This window comes from Brassica rapa, chromosome A05 (genome assembly GCF_000309985.2).
Source record: "Brassica rapa cultivar Chiifu-401-42 chromosome A05, CAAS_Brap_v3.01, whole genome shotgun sequence".
In the NCBI taxonomy this organism is placed as follows: Eukaryota; Viridiplantae; Streptophyta; class Magnoliopsida; order Brassicales; family Brassicaceae; genus Brassica; species Brassica rapa.
The window spans coordinates 18,214,184-18,235,752 of NC_024799.2; the positions used below are offsets into that span (position 1 = coordinate 18,214,184).

The following is a 21,569-nucleotide window of genomic DNA, read 5'->3' on the forward strand; positions in this document are numbered from 1 at the left end:
AAATATTTTCTGAAACTATTTTTAAAATTTTTTATTTTATAAATTTTTAACTTCAATCTCAAATCTAAACCCTAAGGTTTGGATTATTAGTTAACCCTATGGTTATAAATGTATATTTACCTCTTTAATAAAATAGTTTGAATATTTTGATTCTTAGAGTTTATATTTGTGACATAAACTTTTTTAGTGTTATCCTAAAGTATTCCCCTATTTGAATCCTTACCCGAACAACCAGAACCAAAAAACTACACCAAAATAGCAAGAACTATTTTTGTTGGAATCAAAATTTACCAAGAACAATAACTGAAAAAGATCCTCGAAATGTAAAATGCAAATGGAGAAATTACATGTTTACTACTAGATTTATATGCTAACAATTATTAATTGGAGGGGAAATTGTTAGCATATAAATCTAGTTTAAGAAAATTAAAATACAAAACAGAAGTAAGGGATAAAAGAGAAATGAAGCAGTAAAATTAAACTATGGCAAAACAAAGAAATGAGAGCCAAAATCGAAACCTACTCTTGGGTGAGAACACAACTCAGTCAAACGAGCAATTTCATTAATGCATTGGCTGAAATGATTGTATTAACAAGAATAATGCCATCAATCATATACTCAAATGCCAAATGGACCAAATGAGAAATATTAAACAAATACAACTTATGATATACACTACACACTACTCTATTTTTACGCTTGTAGCACTATTGATCTGAAAAACAAAACTCATTTGCTATCATATTTCACTATAAATTCTGCACAAAATCATTACACTCGCATCTCAATCTCTTGAGTTCTACTTATTACTTAACAGCCATTCAGTCTGTTGATTGCAAAGAATAACTAATCAGGCCCTCTTATTGATTGATATTTTACAACTATTTGATTGTCGAAGTACTGTTTCAACAATCAGGAAAGCAAAAATTATGTTGTTCTTTTCTCAAAATTGAAATCATAAAATAAATAACTAAAGGGCATTGCAAATCAAGGGCCTTAATACTAGAATTTTAATAAGTGAATCAATAACTCAATCCATTATGGAGTGAATGACGAAGTAAAGCACAAAGAGCCAAGTTTTAGTCGACTCCATGTTGAACAAATGAGCAATCTAATATGTTGACTGCAAATGCCCAAGTCAGAAAGAACAAAGACAATCAATGATACATCATATGTACTGGGGGTACAAACCAAGAGGAGGAAAAAGACGAAAGAACAATTTTATTCTTTTTTTTTTGTTAAAAAAAGAACAATGTTATTCTTACAATCGTACACTATACACTACTTTTAAACTTATTATTCTCTACACTTACCTTTGCAAAACGCTTCCAAACTTCAGTTATAAGCTAATTTACAACGATATTTCACTTTAAATATGCAAAAAATCATTAAATTTCTTTCTAATCTCAATATTTCTGTTTATTTCTTAAGAGATACAATGTTATCTTTGCAAAAATAAATCCAATCCTCCCATTATATACTACTAGTGGTATTCCGGCGCTACGCGTCGGGTTCATATGTTTAATTCTTACCTGAATTTACAATTCATTTTATGGTCTTAGTAAAGAATATATGTTCAAAATATAAAAATGAAAAATTTATTCTTTCTAACTCTGATTCTGCTCTACATATTGGATTCAAAAAAAAAAAAAAAGCAAGCTCAAATGTATCCAAATTCAATTTGAAAACCCTAAATAGAATTAAGGTTTTCTTCGTAAACCATTGATAAAACGATTAAAACTTATTGATTCACAGCTCGCTTGGACGATCATTTATATAATTCTGATCAATACTTTACAATGTTTATAATATGTTTTGTAGATTTATTTGCGTTCGACTATGTGACTGATCCTCTTTCTATCTGTAATACTATGCGAGAATCTAAATTTTACTATGTTACTCTTGTTCTACATATCACAAACGAATCAAAAGAAGTATCACAAATAATAGTAACTATATTTCAAATTTTGAAGTTACAACTCAAAAACGTCACTAAGATGAATTACCACACTTTATTCCAAATATTTGATCAAGTCTTATAATCAGCTAACATCTTTTATGATAGTATTATCAACATCCATCACTTCACTGAAGTTATGCTATAAACAAATAAAACAAATTATATATCAAATTCTGTTTATATTATTACCAACTATTTTGTTCAATAACAATTTGCATTATATATAACCTAAAACCAATTCTTAGGTATCTCTTAATTCCTTGTCTTCTTACTCCTAAGTAATCAATAGTATTATGTTTTGAAACACTATCTGAAGTGCTTATTATTGGTAGACATGTCTCTTCCCGTGATATAATAATCAGCCAATGGTTTTTGTATCACAGATTAACATCAAAACTGATTCGTGTTGTTTTTTCACTGAGTGTAAATAATACAACAACAACACTTTAAAAATGGATGATGCGCAGTGAAGCTCAGTCGTGAGAAGAACTCTTAAATGGGAAAATACATTCTTTAAATACGACAGCCAGAGATGATATGGTAAATTGTTTTTGCTTACGTTATATGAATCGTCGTATGAGGAAACCTCTTTGGTTGTTGCATCATCTCCCATTCCATATTCCTTCAGTGCAGCTTCTAATTAGTCTATTGGAATGTACACAAACGTTCTGATCAAAAGCAAAGGTTTCAGACTCTTGCTTATATAAATATATATCGGTAAAGAAGAAAAGAGCTGAGAAGCAATGTGTTGTTCACCTGCTGCTGTCTTTGTCAAAATGTTGGAAGGCTGTTATGAGATATTCTGAGAAATGATGATTGTACAGATCTGATAAAACTGTATACATGATTTGAGAGAATTAATATTGGGAGTCTCTCTCCTCCCTTACAACTTTGATCAAATCTATTTATAACCCTCACAACATTCCTCAGTCAATATATATAAGACTCGCCACTTGAGCAAACAGCCCATGTGCTCCGTTAACTACCTGTGCAGCCTCTCCAGCTCACACCTGATTATTCCTTATTCCTTCTTCCCCTTCCATCTCCTAGAACCATCTCAGACTCTTACAGAAGCTAACTCCACATCAGACTCGTTGACAGGATCCTTCCCCTGCTGACCAACTTCATGATGATTCTCATTACTTTCAAGCATTGTTGCAGCAATGAGCTCGATTTAGGCAGTTTGTCCCGTTCCCATCAACATCAGCCTAAATCAGAATTCACAGGACACATGAGTTTTAATGGTAAAATAAGGAAATGAAAAAATAGTTTTCATGAGCTGCTTCACTTTTGCCGATGTTAGTCTAGATCCCAATATGACTAATCCTTAGTAAATTAATATTCATGGGGAAATCATGGAAATGATAAAACCCTATTCAAACTGCAAAAAAAATTCAGACAATCTGATGCAAAAGGAGACGTTTTTAAAAACCTTGTTTTGAAGGGGTTGAAGGTGTATTAGTGGATTGTAAGCAACATCGAATTTTTAAAATACTAAAAACAGGTTTTTGGACAGGAATGAAATCAGAAGTGCTCGAACTCAGCTTGGTGAAGTGGCAGTTCCTAGTAGCAACATAAAAAAAAAAAAAAAAACTAAGTCTGTTTGGCTATTAGAAAAAGTGTGGCTATTAGAAAGTAGAAATAAGATCCCGTATAATAAGAAATTAAAAAAAAATAGATAGCTTTCTAGTACCTTCTTGTCCAGTAACACCATGTTTACCCCAATTAGCTCGCCTACCTTCTGCAGATTGCTAGCCTCCTTACAACGCCCCACCTCCAGATCGGAAAAGTAGATTTGGAAAATCATCATCACAGTGAGTTTCAGTTTGGCTAGGTATCGTGTGGTATAGAGAATCTAAAAGCATGAATCTCATCTGAAGGAAGAGGACGATATATATATATACAGAAAATACGCTTAGCAGAGAAACCAAAGGATCTCCATTCAATAGGACCTAGTGGGGATAATTTATTGGGAAGCATAATTGAGGTCAGTTACTCCCGGCAGGAAGTGGAGAGGACGATGTTAATGCAAATCTCATGCTCTCCGCGAATCCACCGTAACTTCAAGCTCAATTAAGTTTTCTGATATGGGCCTATGTGTAAGTTAAAGTTTGGGCCAAACATTAATCGTAATTCAAACTCATCGACATATCGTCTAAAACATAAAAAAAAACACGATGACAGATGCAACTTGACAAAGGGTGAGCTGAGTTTTCCAGATTTGTCTGAAGCTATGAAGAAAACCCTATCTCCACTTCGACGACGACGCTTGACCATATGGCTTTACATAGAAAATCTAATCGCAAAAGAAAATCGATGATTTTTTTATTTTGACTCACGAAGCCCATTAGATATACACGACCTTCATTATAACATAGACCAATTGGGTATCATCTTTAAGTAAAGTAACGAAGCTCATTAGTATAATTTTTTTTCCAGTGGGACCCACATATTGTTGACATGGTTGATTGCTGCAATTTTAGTGGCTGATTTTCTGATCTGATGTGTCATAGTTCAGAAGGCTTCTTATTCACCTTTTAATAGTGTTAGATGAATAAATATTTAACTTTTGAAATTTCTACAGCATTTAGAAAAGGGAAATAATGTTGTTTAATTTTGTCTCAAAACTAAGATTAATTATAAAGTAGTTAATAAAAGAGGCCATTGCATAACAGGCCCTAACATTATTTTTTAAATTATTTCCACGAAAAAAGAACAGAAAATCTAAAAAGTTGTCACTCTTTCATAATAATCTCTTTTGCATGGTTAAATTGTTAATTTCATACTTTTTTAGGTTTCTATTGTTGGTAAACTAAAATGTTTTTAAAATTTTTATAGCAAACAGGTAAAGAAATAAATTTAAACCTTTTAGCTGTGAAATGTTTTTAAAGAATTTTTCATTGTAACAAATAACTACTAAATAAATGGAAAATGATAAAAACAAAATTACACTTTTGGTCAAAAAAATCATTCTTATCAATTTTAAAGTTTGTTTCATAAAATGTTTTAATTCATACATTTTATTGATCATTTTGATATGTTTACAAACGTTAGGATTAAAATGGGAATACAAATAAAAAAATTGATATTTTTAAATGAAAACGGCTGTTTTTATTTACATTTCCAGTAATAGCTAAATTGTGACTGTTATTGTCAATTATATGATGTTAGTTTGTTAAACTATTTATCCTGAAATTTGTCTAAAATTGTCACTGACTACATAAAAACTATGGTTGTGAATGGTAACAACGGATTAGGCGGTGCGTACTATATGGATAATATGATGTGATATACTTTAAATGGGGTTTTACGGAAAAACTTATATAGCGAGTAAATGAGTTGTTAATAAAGTTTGCATGGTAATAAAGTAATATGCGGTGCAGAAGAAATATTGAATTATAGAAATAATAGATAACATTAAATATAATATTATTTTTAAAATAAAATAGTTTATTATAACAAAAATTAAAATTTTAAATTATTAATAAAATTATAAGATTTATATATTATTTATAAGTAAAAAAAATCGTTTTTAAATTTAAATTTATAATTTTAGAATATATAAATGTATAGAATTAAAATATCGTGTGCAATATAGTAAAACATATTATTAAAATTTTAATTTATAATTAGCATATAGAAATGAATAGAATTAAAACATCTGGCACAATTAATAAATTTTTAAAACATAGTTATATTCTCTGATAAAATTAACACATAAATAGTTTCAAAAATTTATAAAATTAAAATGATATATCCCTTATATACTAAAGCACGAGTCACTCAACCAATCAAAGTTTGCCATATGGAAATTACATTTTTCAAAAAAAAAATTAAAAAAAAATTAGACAACAATTGATTTCATCTCTATTCTCAACGTAAACAAAGAACAGTTTTTTAATTGTTTGCCACGATCTCCACCATCCTACATTAAAATCAGTTATGCAGCGAATTTGCTTATAAAATGGTTTCGAACTGTTAATTTCTCCCATGAAGTAACTAATGCTTTCATCTCTCTCAGAATTTAATTTTGATATCGGCAAGATCCTATCTTCTTTGTTTTTCTTCTCTGGATGAATCTTCAGTCTAACGGTGGTGTATAGTTTCGTAAATGAATAAGTGATAAAATATTTTAAGTCGTAGCAATTAACTATGTTCTGTTGTGCAGTTTGAATTCCTTTTGTTTTAATTCTTTCTTCTTTTTTTTTTGCAGAGGAATCATCAGTGTTCCCACATATTACACGAAGTTGACAGCAACTTACATGAAGACTCTCCCCGTTCATGTTTTGATTAATAGGTCAGATGCAAAACCTTTCAACTTTTTTGTTTGAACATTACCTTTCCACTATTGAAAGAAGAAATAAAACATTACCTTTATCTCTCAAGCATTTTTCTATATTTCATTTTCTTTAAAGCAATCAACATGTCAGTAGGAGAAAGATATCAAACTATTGTTTCTGGTTTTGAGTAGAAGCTAATCAAAGAGTGGCTGAAGAGCCTGATAAAAAATTTGTCCAAAAATAACCCACTAATAAATTCAATAATAATTGCAAAGAAATTCTTATTAAAAACTGAGTATGAGTATCTATTTACATTTCATTTCATCTGAAAATAAAAATAAACAAATGCATATGATTGTAACTGGTTCTTTCACGCTGTGATCTTTTTAATAACAAATATAATCATATATAAACTTAAGAAAAATACAAATTTATGTCTTCTTTAAATAATTTTTTTGAAAAAGAAAAAAAACTGATTAATTAACTAATATTATTATTTAAAGAAAAAAATACAAATTTATGTCTTCTTTAAATAATATTGTTTGTCATTGTTTATGGATTTATATTTTAGTTACTTAATAAGTATGTTGGCTTTGTTTTTCGTGGTCTATTACAAGTTGTGCATTAACATAATTTATTTATTCAAAATTTGTTATTTTCCCAGTTTCATTTGTAACCATTCATTCTATCAATGTTTTGTTCATAACTAATAATACTATAGTCAATATTTGATTCAGATACAAACATCTGTGTTCAGTTAAAATTTAGATTGGAAAATGTTAAGGATTATAACTATGCCCATGCATAGCATGGGCCAAAATACTAGTATCATGTATATATCTGCTGTTTTTATTTACATTTTCAATAATAGATAAATTGTGATTTTTTTGTCACCTACATGATGTTAGTTGGCTAAACAATTTATACTGAAATTAATCTAAATTAATTATTACTACATAAAAACTAAGGCTCAGCATGGAAACATCGGATTAGACGGTGCGTACTTAGCGGGTAATAGGATGCAATATATTTCAAGTGCAGTTTTACGAAAAGTGCATATAGCGGATAAATTAGTTTTTAATAAAACTTGAATGGCACCAAAGAAATATGAGGTTGGAAAAAATATTTGGATGATAAGAAATTAAATAATTTAAATATAATATATAAATATTTTTTAACCAATTTTTTTTATTATATTATTTATGAATCACAAAAATCAAGTTAAATTTTAAATTTATAATTTTAGCTTAATGAATATATATAATTCAAAAAATAATCATGTGCGATATAGTTAAACATATTTTTAAAATTTTAATTTATAATTTCATCATATAAAATTTATAGAATTAAAAATCATGCACAATAATAATTTTGTTTTAAACATAGTTATATTATCTTATAAAATTAACACATTTATACAATTTAAAATAAATAAATAAATATATATATATATCATGTATATATCTACACAAAATCGAAAATACCATCTAAACGCACCATTATTAAGTTAAGTGCATTTAAAAATAAAGAAAAAAGTTTGAAGCGTGGTTTTAATGATTTGACTGTCTCACATATTTCATTTCTTTTATTGAATGGACATATTTATATTTAACTTTTCATTCTGAGTGTGAAATACTTTAAAAATTCACGGCCTAAGTATGGTTTGGTCAACCATTGTAGACTACAGTCCAAAATAATATGTAGAAAAACTCAACTAGTGAAAATAATTTTTTTTGGTCAAACACATACAATTGAAAGATTTTTTTAATTTTTATAAAAATAAATAAATTACCAATATTTTATTTATGGTAGAGTATAGAAATTAAGATATTGATGCGATCCAAAATTTAATTGAAAGAAGAATGATAAATGAAAGAAGAAATTAAGATATTGATGTGGTAATATATATTTTCAGCATAGTATTTAACACTAACAAAAACGAAAACAAAGAAAACATTTCGAAAACAACATACAATAAGTATCAATGAATATTTAGAAGAGTACCGTAAAATCATCCAAACCAACACACAATCATCCATAAAGAGGACGCCTTTCGATCTTACCACCGAAATACTCTTAATATTATATGTGATATTAATTGCAAACTCTCGTTGTGTTTTGAAACATGGGAGTCCTTACTTCACACTCCAGATTAAGGATTCACATTGTTTCAAAACGCAACGAAAAATAGCAATGGATTTTGCAGGTAATCTTTAGAGTATCTCAATGATGTGATCGATAGGAATAATCTTTGTGGAAGATTGCATGTTAGATCAAACGATTTCATGGTAATCCTCTGAATTGTCCACATACGATTTTTGAACTGCTTCTTTGGGAATTTTCTTGTTTTCATTTTGGTTTGTGCTGAATACTGTAAAGACAAAATATTTATCATAATATATTTGATTCATTTTTCATCAGTTAAATTTTGGGTCATAATAACATCATGGTTTTCAAATTCTACCATAAATGTTATTTATGTATATTACTGTTTACTACTGTATGTATCTACAAATAATATACAAAATATTTATGTATAAGTACGAAGAAACTACTCAGCAATCATGACGGCCGACAGATGGGAACCACACGAAGACTTCCGCAATAAAATAACAAAATTCTCCATCAACCAACCAATCAAAGTGTTAGTATCATTCAGGAGATGGCACTACCAAGGCAAGTGTCGTCACCACTCTACCAATGAAGAGGGGCACAAGTGATTTCACTGTCTCATATTCTCTACAAAACTCTCTAAAGCTTTCATATTTCAAGTTTTTAGTTTTTTTTTAAATTTTACTTATGTAATCTCATATTAGACTTTGAATTCAAATCCAAAATAATTAAATCAAGTCTATATACTGTTTAAAATTTTCAAGTTTATAATACAACAAAATTGCTATCTTAATACAAGAATATAAAGTAAATGGTATCCGAGCCAAGGATTACTCAAGTTCGTAAGAAACTTTTATGAATATTTTCAATTCCAATGCAACTTGTTTAAAACTTTTCAAAACAAAGTTCTGTGAATCTAATCTACTTTAAACCCATATAGAGAGATTTTTTTCCTACTATAAAAACATTCTCCTTGTAGGTGTTCCAGGCAGCAAGTCCTAAAAAATGCAGTAAGCCCGTTTGAAGCCGCAATTGTGTCGACATAGAACAGGTTAGTATTCCTTTGGTATGAGTTCTAGTTTAGATTAAGTCATGGCGTCTTCGTTTAGGAAACTTTTAAATCAAAACATGCATCAACTTCTGCATCATATGCAACAATTAATTCAAGAGAAATTATGTCAAAAGTAACATCTTTTAATCAAGAAATATCAAAAGATCAGTTACCCCATATCAACCCAGAACATATATATCAAATAGGAACTTTTGATTTTAAAACTCCTTATTAAATAAAAGAACATGAGAAAACTTATCTTTTCAAAACGAATTTGAAGAAATTAAACTATTATCATCAATAGCTTTAGATAAATATAGACACAAAGGATTTAATTAAGTCCATTTTGGTCTAACACAAATTTATATAAAAAAAATAATAAGAACTGGAATATATTCACCAATACTTATGTTACTAAGAGATAAAACTCTACTAAAATTTGAAGACTCGCTTGTCGGAGCAGTTCAATCCAATTTATGCAATGGACAGTATATTTTAATTGTGCTCCTAATTTCCAAGTAAGTTTAGAGCATGGACAATGGTAGATATCATCTAAGTTTCTTAAAAACAAAAAAAATATTAGTTTTTAACATATTAATTAGATTATTATTGTTATGGAAATGTGTATTTAATAGCCTTGTGCCACAGTTTTGATGGGTATGTTAATTTTTTTTTGTAGAGTATCTTTGCAAGAAACCATTTTCCACATTTCTCTCTCTCTCTCTCTCTCTCTCTCTCTCTCTCTCTCTCTCTCTCTCTCTCTCTCTCTCTCTCTCTCTCTCTCTCTCTCTCTCTCTCTCTCTCTCTCTCTCTCTCTCTCTCTCTCTCTCTCTCTCTCTCTCTCTCTCTCTCTCTCTCTCTCTCTCTCTCCCTCACTTTTAGTTTTTTTTTTCTTACAGTTTGATTTATTTTGAAGAAACTCTTAAAAACCTCCCGTTAAGGGTGCCTTTACATGACCCAACAATACTCAATAATTTAAATTTCAAAATGAAAGATATGAATATTTATTACTCTACCGAGTCTAATTTAAACAATCAACTTCAGAATTTAATCCAAGATGTTTATTACAAGATAATAAAGGAGAAACAACAATTTTAGCCGTCATAGTAAATATACTCCAACAGACACACACACACACACCTAAACAATTAAAATGTGATGAAATAACTATTCCAGATCAATGAAAAATTGAAATTACTCAACGCCTAAAAGTTTTGAACAACAAAAATATTTCAAAAATAATTGACCAAAGAGACTGAAATATATTATTACAATTCGGATCTTATAGAGATCCACTTCCACCTAGACTTAGTTCATATAATTCAAGAGCCTTTTCTGAATATTGTACTGGTCAATCTAATGCAGATTTGGAAACAGAAAGTGTAAACCAAAATATTAGACAAGACAATTCAATTAGATTTAAAGCACCCGTAGCTGAACCGAAACAAAATATATATCCAGTTTTTCCTACACCATCAAATTTTAATCAATAAATGTCATAAAAATATTAAATTGATAAGCAATATATTAAAGAATGCTTTTTTTCAAAAGAAAACAAGAAAAACGTAACTGGTATTTTAAAACACTTTTTAAACAACAAAATATTGAATTTAGAGAAAATGGTATAATTGTATGATATTAAAAAAAACAAATATTCTGTTTTTATATGGTTTGAAACTTATACAATCACACATAATATCAAATATCCATTTAGAACAATAAATTAATAAAATTGAATTAATTCATACACCATTAAAATATTTAAAAATAAATACATCAAATCGACAAATAATAGCCATAAGTTTTAAAAAATGAGCCGATAAAGGTGATAGAGACCCGGTAGTCTTACAAGATATTAAAGTAATATATCAACAAAATAATAATCTAAACTATTTATTGTACACAATTTATAAACAAATAGACAACATAGACAATAAACTAAATAATAATGAAAATAATAAAATAAATCAATTTAACCAAAATACTCAACATCCATTTTCATCTACAACTTCTCGAATCTTTAAACCGATAATAACTCAAATTAATTTTTCTGAGAATGAAATCCTAAAATCAGTTGCGACCAGATTAGATAAACTAGATAAAAATAAAGGAATAAATATAATAGACGAAAATGATAATAAATCTATCCAAACATCCTCACAGTCAGAAAATGATAGTCAAAAAATAAATCGAATAAAAAATAAAATAATGAGATCTAATAAACCTTATTATCAACAACATACTCCACCCGATCTACTATTTGAAGAACACCATAAATATTCTAATAATGTATATAATGGAGAAAATATATATGAATGGAATATTGATGGATGCTCAGAATCTGAAATAATGAATTTCAAAAAATGGGAATGGCCATGATAGCACTTAAAGCTAGAGGTATTACTGATAAACAAGCATATGTCATGTTAATATCTGGATTTAATGGAGCATTACAAAATTCACTTATCACTATGTGAAATAAAAAGAGAAGAAGACAAAGATGGTCTTTACACAGAAGTAGAACATTAAAATGCAGTAGAAGTATTAATCCATACTTTAACAATGCATTTTGTTGGTAATCGAGCAGAGGAATTAGAAAGTAAAAAAAAATCTTATTAACAAATTTAAGATATCTGACAATAGGAGATTTTAAATGGCATAAAAGTATTTCTATAACCAACATATTCCAAATAAATGATTGTAATCAACCTTTCTAGAAAGGACGGTTTATCTCAGGATTGTCGTTTTTTTTGCAGAAAAAGTAATCAACAAATTAAAATATTATTCTGGTAGACAACCTATCTCCTGGAATACAATTACATGCAGTCAACTATTTGCATTCATAAAGAAGGATTAGCAATATATCAAGAACATAAAGATAAAATAATGTAATGATAAATTCAAATTTAAAGTAACCATGGGTTCCTTCTGTGAACAATATGGTTATAATAGACTTAATCCACCATCAAGAGTCAAACGAGTAAAATATAGACAAGGAAACCATAAAATACAAAAAATTATCAAAATATAAAAATTGCAACAAAAAACCAATTAATCAATATTATTCAAAGAATAATAAAATATACAATTCAACAAATGCACAAAATAGTATGTTGGAATTGTAAAAGACCTGAACATAGATCCACATAATGTAAGAAGAAAAAAATAAATGAAATATTTCAAGATTAACTAAACTATTAGTATCAGAATCGAAAATATCTGAAGAAACAGATAGTGATGATCCGATAACGAAAAATAAAAAATTCAAGTGAAACTTCAACAAAATGACAAGAATTGTCTGACAAAATACGAGAGGTGATGCATTCCTAAAATACCGTCCTTTGAAAGTGTTCGGTTTCTCTATGAATCGCCAAAGTTGATTCCCTAGCATAGCTGCATTAAAATCTGTTAGGTCTTTAAATCCTAAACCCCCTTCATCCTTAGAACTGCAAAATTTATCTCATGACTTCCAATGCATACCTCTAGTATTCCCCTTCGACTCCACCAAAATTGTGCACCGCACTCGTTAGCTTCTTCATAAACTTTTTTGGAATGCGATAACAGGACATTACATGGTTTGGCAAAACCGTTACCACAAATTTGATGATCACTACCTTTCCCCCTTGGTAAAAAACTTAAAAGTCCATTCATTTACTCTATTATTTAAACGGTCCTGAATAAAATCAAAGACTTGTGTTTTTGATCCTCCCAAAGTCAGGAATTTCCCAAATATGATCCAATCCTGCCTAGATTTTGTATTCTTAAGATGTCCCATAGATCATGTCGGTGGGATTATTCAATATTGTGCACAAATTGAATTGATGATTTTTCAAAGTTTATTTGCTTACCCGATACCCTTTTGTATTCTTTCAGAATCTTAAGTATTGTCTAACATTTCTTTGTGCTTTGCAAAAGAAAAGACAAAAATGGCACTAGTGGAAATAACCTAAAAGTACAATATAAATTACCATGCGCAAAAATATGTAATCAAGGATATTTCTTTAAAAATCAATTTATCCTAGTTAAAAACCTAACACAAGAAGTAATATTAGGACCCCATTTTTACGCAAATATACCCATTTAAAATGACTGATATAGGAATAACAACGAAAGTCGTTGGAACATAATTATTATTTAGATTTTTATCACAAACGAAAACTGAAGAATTTTAAATTTACAACAAAATACAATTAAAAAACCCCCATCAATTTAATAAAAGGAAAACAAAATCAGATTCAATATTTACAAGAAAAAATATCACATAAAAAATAGAAGAACAACTTAAAGCACCATATATAATAACTAAAATAAAATCTACAGAAAATGATTTGTTAAATCAAGTATGTTCAGACTTACCAAACGATTTTTGGGAAAAAAAACAACATATGGTTGAACTCTCAAATATAAATGAGGGGAATTGCAGCGCATATACATAAAAAAAAATAGAAATAAAGTTTATACCCATAACACTACTTTGGCTATGATATTATGTTTATATTCTGTATTAGTTGCATTTTTATCCTTGATACCATACGCGCGCACCACATGTTTCTTCTTCTCTCTGTTTATAATTTTATCTATTTTATCTCTGATCATTTCACTTTCTTCCGCTTTAATAACATCACCACAATCGCCGTTGCCAATTATTTCATTCTTCTACACCATACACGTTTCCACCATTTTTGCCATCATCTGCACTGTTTTTGCTTCCATTGCCGCCGTTGTGGATTGTATGATCCTTCACCACCATCACCTCTTCCAATATTGTTGCCACCGTCTCTTCTACTACCGCTGCCGCTCCCTGTGATCTCTTTACCTTTTTCCACCGTGTCTTTTGAATTAATATTTGTAGTGGACATATCATCAATGTCTAAGCAACCCGATATTTTTGTGTCTTATCTGAAATCAAAACCACTGTTTAGTTTTCAGATCTGTTTAGAAGGGGTTAACGGCAAAACGACGAGAAACGTACTATCTGAGAAAAGTTAAGAGTAAAAGGGTTATCTCATATATTATATGAGAGCACTAAACAGTATAGTCACGCGGAAGATGCACTTGAAGTTGCAGTTAGGACGTATGCAGTTGAAAACTCCATATTTAACCTAACCTAACGCCCGTAGTAACATAGTTGCTGATTTCCCTTCTGTTTAATTTTGTTCAGCTTGTTTGGATAAAAACACCCAAATCTGATGTTACCATACTATATTGAATATAGTATAGTCGTATGCTAGTCTTTTTCCATACATGGACATGCGTGCATATATGTTCTCCTCTTTGGTGAACATGCCAGTTTTTTTGTAAACTTGGTTCCTAGTACGGTTGCTATGTACGTTACCACTATCCTTGATCCTCTTCCCCAAATTGGTAAAGCATTATTGGCATACACCGAATTAACAAGCTTATATGTTTTTGTCGAGTATTCTAAACTATGTCGTAAACATGTATAGCATAGTTACATAATTTATGAAACCCATCCTTGTAACTGATTAAATCATTTATGTGCCTATACTATATGATATGTAGTATAGTATGACAGCTTTAGCTTTGGAGTGTCGATATTATGCACACGCGCATGGAAGGAGATTTCGGTCAAATTTGTGTATAAATTGTTCCATCCGTCCTGAATTATTGTAGTATGTATTTATTCTTCATTCATTTGCCTCTTATGAATATACATCAAATTCTTCCTATAAATGATGACATTGTAAAAAGTAAAAAAAAAGATCTACTAAATAAAAAATTAATAAAGCCATCCAAATCTCCTCGGAATTGTTGGGCCTTTTACGTAAATAATCAAGCTGGAAAAGAATGAGGAATACCATGATTAGTAATCAAATATAAACCACTTAACGATGTATTACAATGTGAAAATCAAATAAAATTGATACTTTAATTTTGAAGATTCATAGCTATTAGTTAGAGATATTCATTGAATATGATAAAACGTAGAAAATATTTATTTGTAATAGTGTTTTCAGAAATTTTATTATATTTTTTTTAAATGAAAGATAAATAATAAAATTGATTTTTGTTTAAATGTAACAAACAATCCGATTTTTCTTTATTTAACACATATATAATTCCGGTTCACAGTTTAACTTGATCTGATTGCCCGTTCAGTTCTGATTTAAAACACTGCTCAAAACACCTTAATCTACATGTTAACTAATTGCTAATATCAATAATGTCCCTTTACTATACCTCAGACTGTAATGTTTACATACAGAATCATTTTATGTTTGCTATTATTTTTTGGTTATGACTCAAGTCTAAAATATTTCTGAAAACTTCAAAATATATAAGGATATTAACGTTTTGGAGAGAAAATTGAAGACCTTAATTATAAGAAAATTGTTACATCTTAGAAGAAATTGACGGAGCTACGATGGGCCACGTAGTAAGAGACAGAGAGAGAAATGATCACGGTCTCGGACGGAATAAGCATGGGCGTATATGGATCCAACTTAACTAACTTCCAGAAGCAAAAAGAGATGTGTAATGAATGAAACCTCATGTTACAGAAACGAACGTAATGTTATGAAGTTTTGCTGTGAGCCACATGATTTTGGCATTTTTGGGAGAAGAGAATCTTTCTACGTGTTTTACCAAAACCACTAGGCAAAAAATGTAGAAGAGGAAGTTGTGACGAAGAAGAACGCCACGTCATTGACTAATTGCTCTTTTTCATTCAAAAGTTTTCATTTTATGCGTGGGGCAATCTAAGGCAACGTGGTTCTTCAAATATCGCAACTTCATTTTTCACTTTTCTAGCCTACGTGTTTCTTTTCAGAGCGGCCAAATACTACTCAGTTGTCTTAAATAAATAAGCAAATAACTTTGACGTCCGAAAATGTTGGATTATAACTTATAAGATAATAAGCATGTTCATTTTCCATGACTATGAAACGTATACATAGGTTATGTTCGTTTGTATGCCGCAGCAACATGCAATTTATGACAAAAAGAATTATTTATTTATTATCGCAGGTTTTGTGATTTGTGTAATCTGCGTCAATTTTTTCCATTTTAACCGCTATATTTTCCAGCGATTTGAAATAATGATTTGCGACTAGTTTCGCATTGCAAAACAGCGAAATAAACATGTGATTTATGATTTACAATTTAATCTCGCGATAACAAAATGAACAACAATCTCCGATCAATCTCAAGTCGTATGCCACATATACGGCCAGGCTAGTTTTGTGTAGAAACATTTTTCAATAGACGATTTCCTAAACTAAACGAAATTCGATTACTAAACATGATGGAGTCAGTGTCGGCAATTAGTCAATTTCGAACATTGAAAACTAAATTTTAAACTCAAATATAATACAAAATTCTATTTTTGATAAACGCTATTTGAAACTATTTCTCTAGCCTATTTATTTGTATACCAGTTAATATTTCATTGTGTGTATGCCGACAAGCATCTTCGCTTAAACACTCACACTAAACTTAAGTCACGTGTGTCATAGTTCGTATAATTATTATAACAAACGAAAGCAACGGCTAAGATCTATTTCTCATGTGTTATCGTTTGACGATTTGTTATTATAATTTGGAGAAATAACTAATCAAATGGAAGGCTAAAAATTAAAGAAGGTTCAGGAAACAACTCGACCTATCATTTCTCATCATCCTCTCCTATAAGTAGATACGTTGATCCTTCATTAATCATATCAAGCTTCTACTGAAGATCCAACTTTAAGTTTAACCTTTGTTTCATACTTCAGATCCTCCTCTTTCACTCAAACACTAAAATCTTTAGAAATGGCAACGGCGTCGTTTAACATGCAGTCAGTCTTCGCTGGTGGATTGACCACTCGCAAGATCAACACAAACAACCTTTTCTTCGCCGGAAACTTCCCTAATCTCAAGAGGAACTTCCCGGTGGGAGTGAGATGCATGGCTGAGGTACATATACTTTCCTCAACTTTGTAAACCCAACGGTCACTCTGTTAATATGAAATCCTGACCGTCTGTTGTTTGACTTTTGCAGGGAGAACCAATGAAGGATGAGTCTACACCGTTGACATCGGCGGCTCAGCCATTGCCTAAGTCATCGTCCCCACCACCACCTCCTCCTCCTACTAAGCCAAAGGTATCATTTTTGTATATGTTAGTATCATTCTGGTTATTAGTTATTTTCTCTCATGTTTTTTTTTTTTTGGGTAAAATTCTCTCATGTTTTTGTTATTTAGAAACAATTCAAAGCTCCTTTTGTTTCATAAAAGTTAAACTTTAAATAACCAACACTTAATATATCTTCTTTTTTTTTGATAAAAGATATAACACTTAATATATCTTTGTGTTATGATTATTGTTAACTGTTTTGTAAATGTCGACCAGATAATTAAATACATCATTTATATATAATACTACGTTAAGAAGGAGAAAGGAAATTAATAAACTATGGATAGACACAAATTATAACCAATACTAGACATTAAGCAAAAGTATCTTCTAAAATACTTTTAAAAAGTTTTAAGTGTTTTAAAATACTTCTACATTTTAAAATACTTAAGACAAACCTTTCTGATAAGTACTTGAGACAAACTTTGTTTTGTTCTTAATTTCAAATTTATAACACACATCTTGGAAGGGTTATGAAGTAATGTGTTGATAATTTTGTGATGGTTAAATATAGGTGAGCACCAAGTTTAACGACTTGCTAGCGTTTAGCGGTCCAGCACCAGAGAGAATAAATGGCCGTTTAGCGATGGTTGGATTCGTGGCTGCCTTGGCAGTTGAACTTTCGAAGGGAGAAAACGTTTTCGCTCAGATCTCCGACGGTGGAGTCTCGTGGTTTCTTGGCACGACGGCGATCTTGACGCTTGCGTCCCTTGTGCCACTTTTCCAAGGCATCACCGCTGAGTCAAAGTCCAAAGGTTTCATGACATCAAACGCTGAACTTTGGAATGGACGTTTCGCAATGCTTGGTTTAGTCGCTTTGGCGTTCACTGAGTTTGTCAAGGGTGGAACCCTCATCTGAGGAATATAGTTTTGGTTTTGCCCCTGAATTCTGTAAAGTAAAATCTGGATTGCTTTTTATGTCATCATGTTAAGTAATAGTGATGTATGAAAAACTTTGGGTTATAAAACATATTTATAATTATCTTTGCAAAACAAGTAACATTCTTATAATCAGTAAATAGTGCTAACTTGATATCATTTAAAAATTTACAGATTCAAGAACTTGAAAAGGAATTCATATATGGGCAACAAGAGTTATGGCCTGTCATTTTAGTTGCAAACCTAACGAATAACACAGTACACCATTTCACGAATTATGCACTCTTGTATTTATTGGTCCATCAATTACATGTGTTGTTTCCAGCTGCTTATAGTTTTCAAAAAGACCAAAAGCCCAAAAGACCCGTAATTTAGTAGAGATTTAAGAGGTTATATAGGTTGTGAATCAAAAACGGCGGGTCATGCACTACTTGATCGGCTGCTGGGTGGATGCGGATCAACAAAAGTTTGAAGCAGACGGATGCGGATTGTAGATTATAAATGCTGAACAGACGCTGGTCAGCAAACATATTTAAAATCGCTAATATCCACCAAAAGATAAAGCAAAAATAATATTATCTAATTTAATTATACATATTATATAATGTATAAATATACTCATCAAAAATAATTTGTAATTTTAAAAATATATATTAATTTATGAAAATACTTAGTTTATATAATTAAAAAAAAACATTTTAACTAAAATATATATAAATTATTATTTTAATTTAATTATTTGGATTTGCCGGTTATAACCCGATCACTCAAGCAAGGCGGAAACAGATATTTTAAACTTCTGTTGGAAAACAATTTTGAAGAAAAAATTGCAATTCAGAAAAAAAATCAATGGTTTTTAATATATTCTTTTTCATTTCATATTAAATGTCATTTTGACATTTTTCACGGAGATAAAAAAAATTGTGTAATAGACTAATATATTTTTATTTAATGTGTGATTAATTAAATAAAAATAGTTTAAATAAAAGCTTATTGGTTGTTCAAAAGAGTAAAGGATGAATTTAATGTACAAAGTTACATTGAAATCATAGAATGTCATTTATTTTGGAACAAATTTTTTTACCTAAAATGACATCTATCTATCTATCTATCTATCTATCTATGTATCTATCTATCTATCTATCTATCTATGTATCTATCTATTATTATATAAAAGGGTTTGAATCCCTCTTAGGCCATCCAGCTCAGCATCCAGCTAGGAAACTCAGCCTTCTTCGCGCTGCCACATGTCCATGCTTCTCTGTGCGTCGTTTCATTTAAACGAAGGTGACACGAGTTGGGCTCTGGTCGTGACATGGGCTTTTTGTTGTTGGCCCTTTGTGTTTTGTTTTTCCAGAAGAGATGCGCCAACCCTAATCCCGAGAAGAAAAAAAACAACTCCTTCTTCCTCTTCGATGCGGCGGCGATGAGGGACTTTCGAGTTTCTTCGTTCTATCTGAAACGGTTCAATTAATGGAATCGAATTGACTGTCCTCTCCACGATCCATCCTCAATGGTTTGCAAAAGACGGTCTCAAAACGGTATAAATAGATGTGAGTGTTGCTCTCTTCTTACTCATACTCTCTTCGTAAATCTCATATCTTTCTAAGCGACTGTAATATGGCTACCAGAGTTTTCTTCTCAGATTTGAAGTCTGGCAGCAAGTGTTCATCCGTCGTCAAGGCGAGACTCTTGCGATACTGGGAAGCCCGGAATGTGAAACGCGGCGGCGAGTTGATGTGGGTTGACATGTTCTTGATCGACGTTAATGTAAGTTCTTATTTTTTGTTTGCTGTTTTATAAATTTTGGCTTCGATCATCTGTGTGAAGTTTGTTTTTAATTTTTTTGTTTGCTGTTTTATATATTTTGGCTTCGATCATCTGGCTTGATTTTGTTTCTGTGTTATGTCAATACGGTGCATTCGACCATAATGCAAGCCACCGTCTATGCTAACCGCCTTCAGAGATTCCGGTCTAAGCTCGCCGCCGGAAAGATGTTTTCTAAATTCTATATCCGGTTTTGATGTTGCCCGGTGTGCTCAGAATTACCGTCTCACCGACTCTCCTTTGCTTGGTTTATGTGGCCACCTTTTGTTAAGAATAGATTACTTTAACATTCTGGCAATTACATAATCAATCTGTTAACGAGACGACACAAATTTTAAATAATGATTCCACCTTTGCAGGCCTTGAAAGACAGCCTAGAAGAGTTCTGAAAAATCATCAGAGCAATCAGTGTTTGAAGCAAATTTACACAACCAGATAAGTAATCTATTTACTCAGGTATATAGCCTTATCAAAATCTCTAATCCTTTTTTCCACTCACTTTTAAAATTATAATCCATAAACATCAAAATCTGATCAAGCTATTGAATCCATATGTAAGTTAAACATCTGAAAGCTCAAGTTTTGTGATGAAGTTCTAAACCTTCTAAAGTTGAAAAGATATACATATAATTGAATTGGCCTTTGACTTTTAACAGTTTTTTTTTTGCTACTATTAATATCATTAAAGTGAAACAAGATTTACATCAAGATAATCTAATTTTAGTGTTGCCTAAAGAGCTTTCGGTTCTTCCTTGCAGAGATCTAGATACTGTTCTTGATATCGTGATCAATATTGTGAAAAATAGTTGCAGTGGAAGTGAGGTGTTGTTGTGAAGAACAATGTTACCCTGTTTCCAAATATGAAACACGACAGCTTGAGACACCATTTTCCGAAGGAGGAGCCGGTGCTTCCATCTCATAGTAGCAGCAGAAGCAGAAACAGTACTGACGTTGGAATTGTTGGCATGATTACTTCTGATCCATGCTAGCAGTTCTCACCAATTAATAAACATTTGCAATGATCCGCTTATACGTGAGAGAATCATACTCCATATCTGAGCTATAGTCACAGCTGAGAAGAAGGTGATCTATGGTTGCTGGATCCCGAGAACCGAGGTACCTTGCTGTTTGGCTGCGTATGTTTGATCTGAAAATATTTAAATTCGTATGTATACATACACAATTGGTACTATAATTGGTTTGTTTTGTGATACATTATTATTAGTTAATACAAAGAAGGGTCCATTTCCGTTGACCAAACATGTGAAAAACAAAGATGAACAAATGAATTGAACACAATAAAACTAACAACCTGACAAGAACATA

The 21,569-nt window shown here is 30.6% G+C and overlaps 1 protein-coding gene and 1 long non-coding RNA gene across 2 annotated transcripts; one reads left to right on the forward strand and one right to left on the reverse strand.

Annotated features, from left to right (window-relative positions):
- Window positions 1-41: 41 nt before the first annotated feature.
- LOC117134015 lies at window positions 42-16,823 on the reverse strand. Its single transcript, XR_004458118.1, has 2 exons — window positions 2,718-16,823; window positions 42-2,629 (listed from the first exon to the last, which is right to left on the reverse strand). It is a non-coding gene; the product is annotated as an uncharacterized LOC117134015 (long non-coding RNA).
- A 236-nt stretch (window positions 16,824-17,059) lies between these two features.
- Window positions 17,060-18,530, forward strand: LOC103868967 (early light-induced protein 1, chloroplastic). Its single transcript, XM_009147010.3, has 3 exons — window positions 17,060-17,318; window positions 17,404-17,505; window positions 18,052-18,530. The coding sequence occupies exons 1-3, from the start codon at window positions 17,175-17,177 to the stop codon at window positions 18,394-18,396; spliced, it is 591 nt and encodes a 196-aa protein (XP_009145258.1). The 5' UTR covers window positions 17,060-17,174; the 3' UTR covers window positions 18,397-18,530.
- Window positions 18,531-21,569: the final 3,039 nt, after the last annotated feature.

What these genes read in the sequence shown, in the direction of transcription:
- LOC103868967 (XM_009147010.3), top strand. Translation starts at nt 17,175, where the DNA reads ATGGCAACGGCGTCGTTTAACATGCAGTCAGTCTTCGCTGGTGGATTG. An exon ending in GAGTGAGATGCATGGCTGAG is followed by an intron (nt 17,319 to 17,403) that starts GTACATATACTT and finishes TGACTTTTGCAG; the next exon opens with GGAGAACCAATGAAGGATGA. An exon ending in CTCCTCCTACTAAGCCAAAG is followed by an intron (nt 17,506 to 18,051) that starts GTATCATTTTTG and finishes GGTTAAATATAG; the next exon opens with GTGAGCACCAAGTTTAACGA.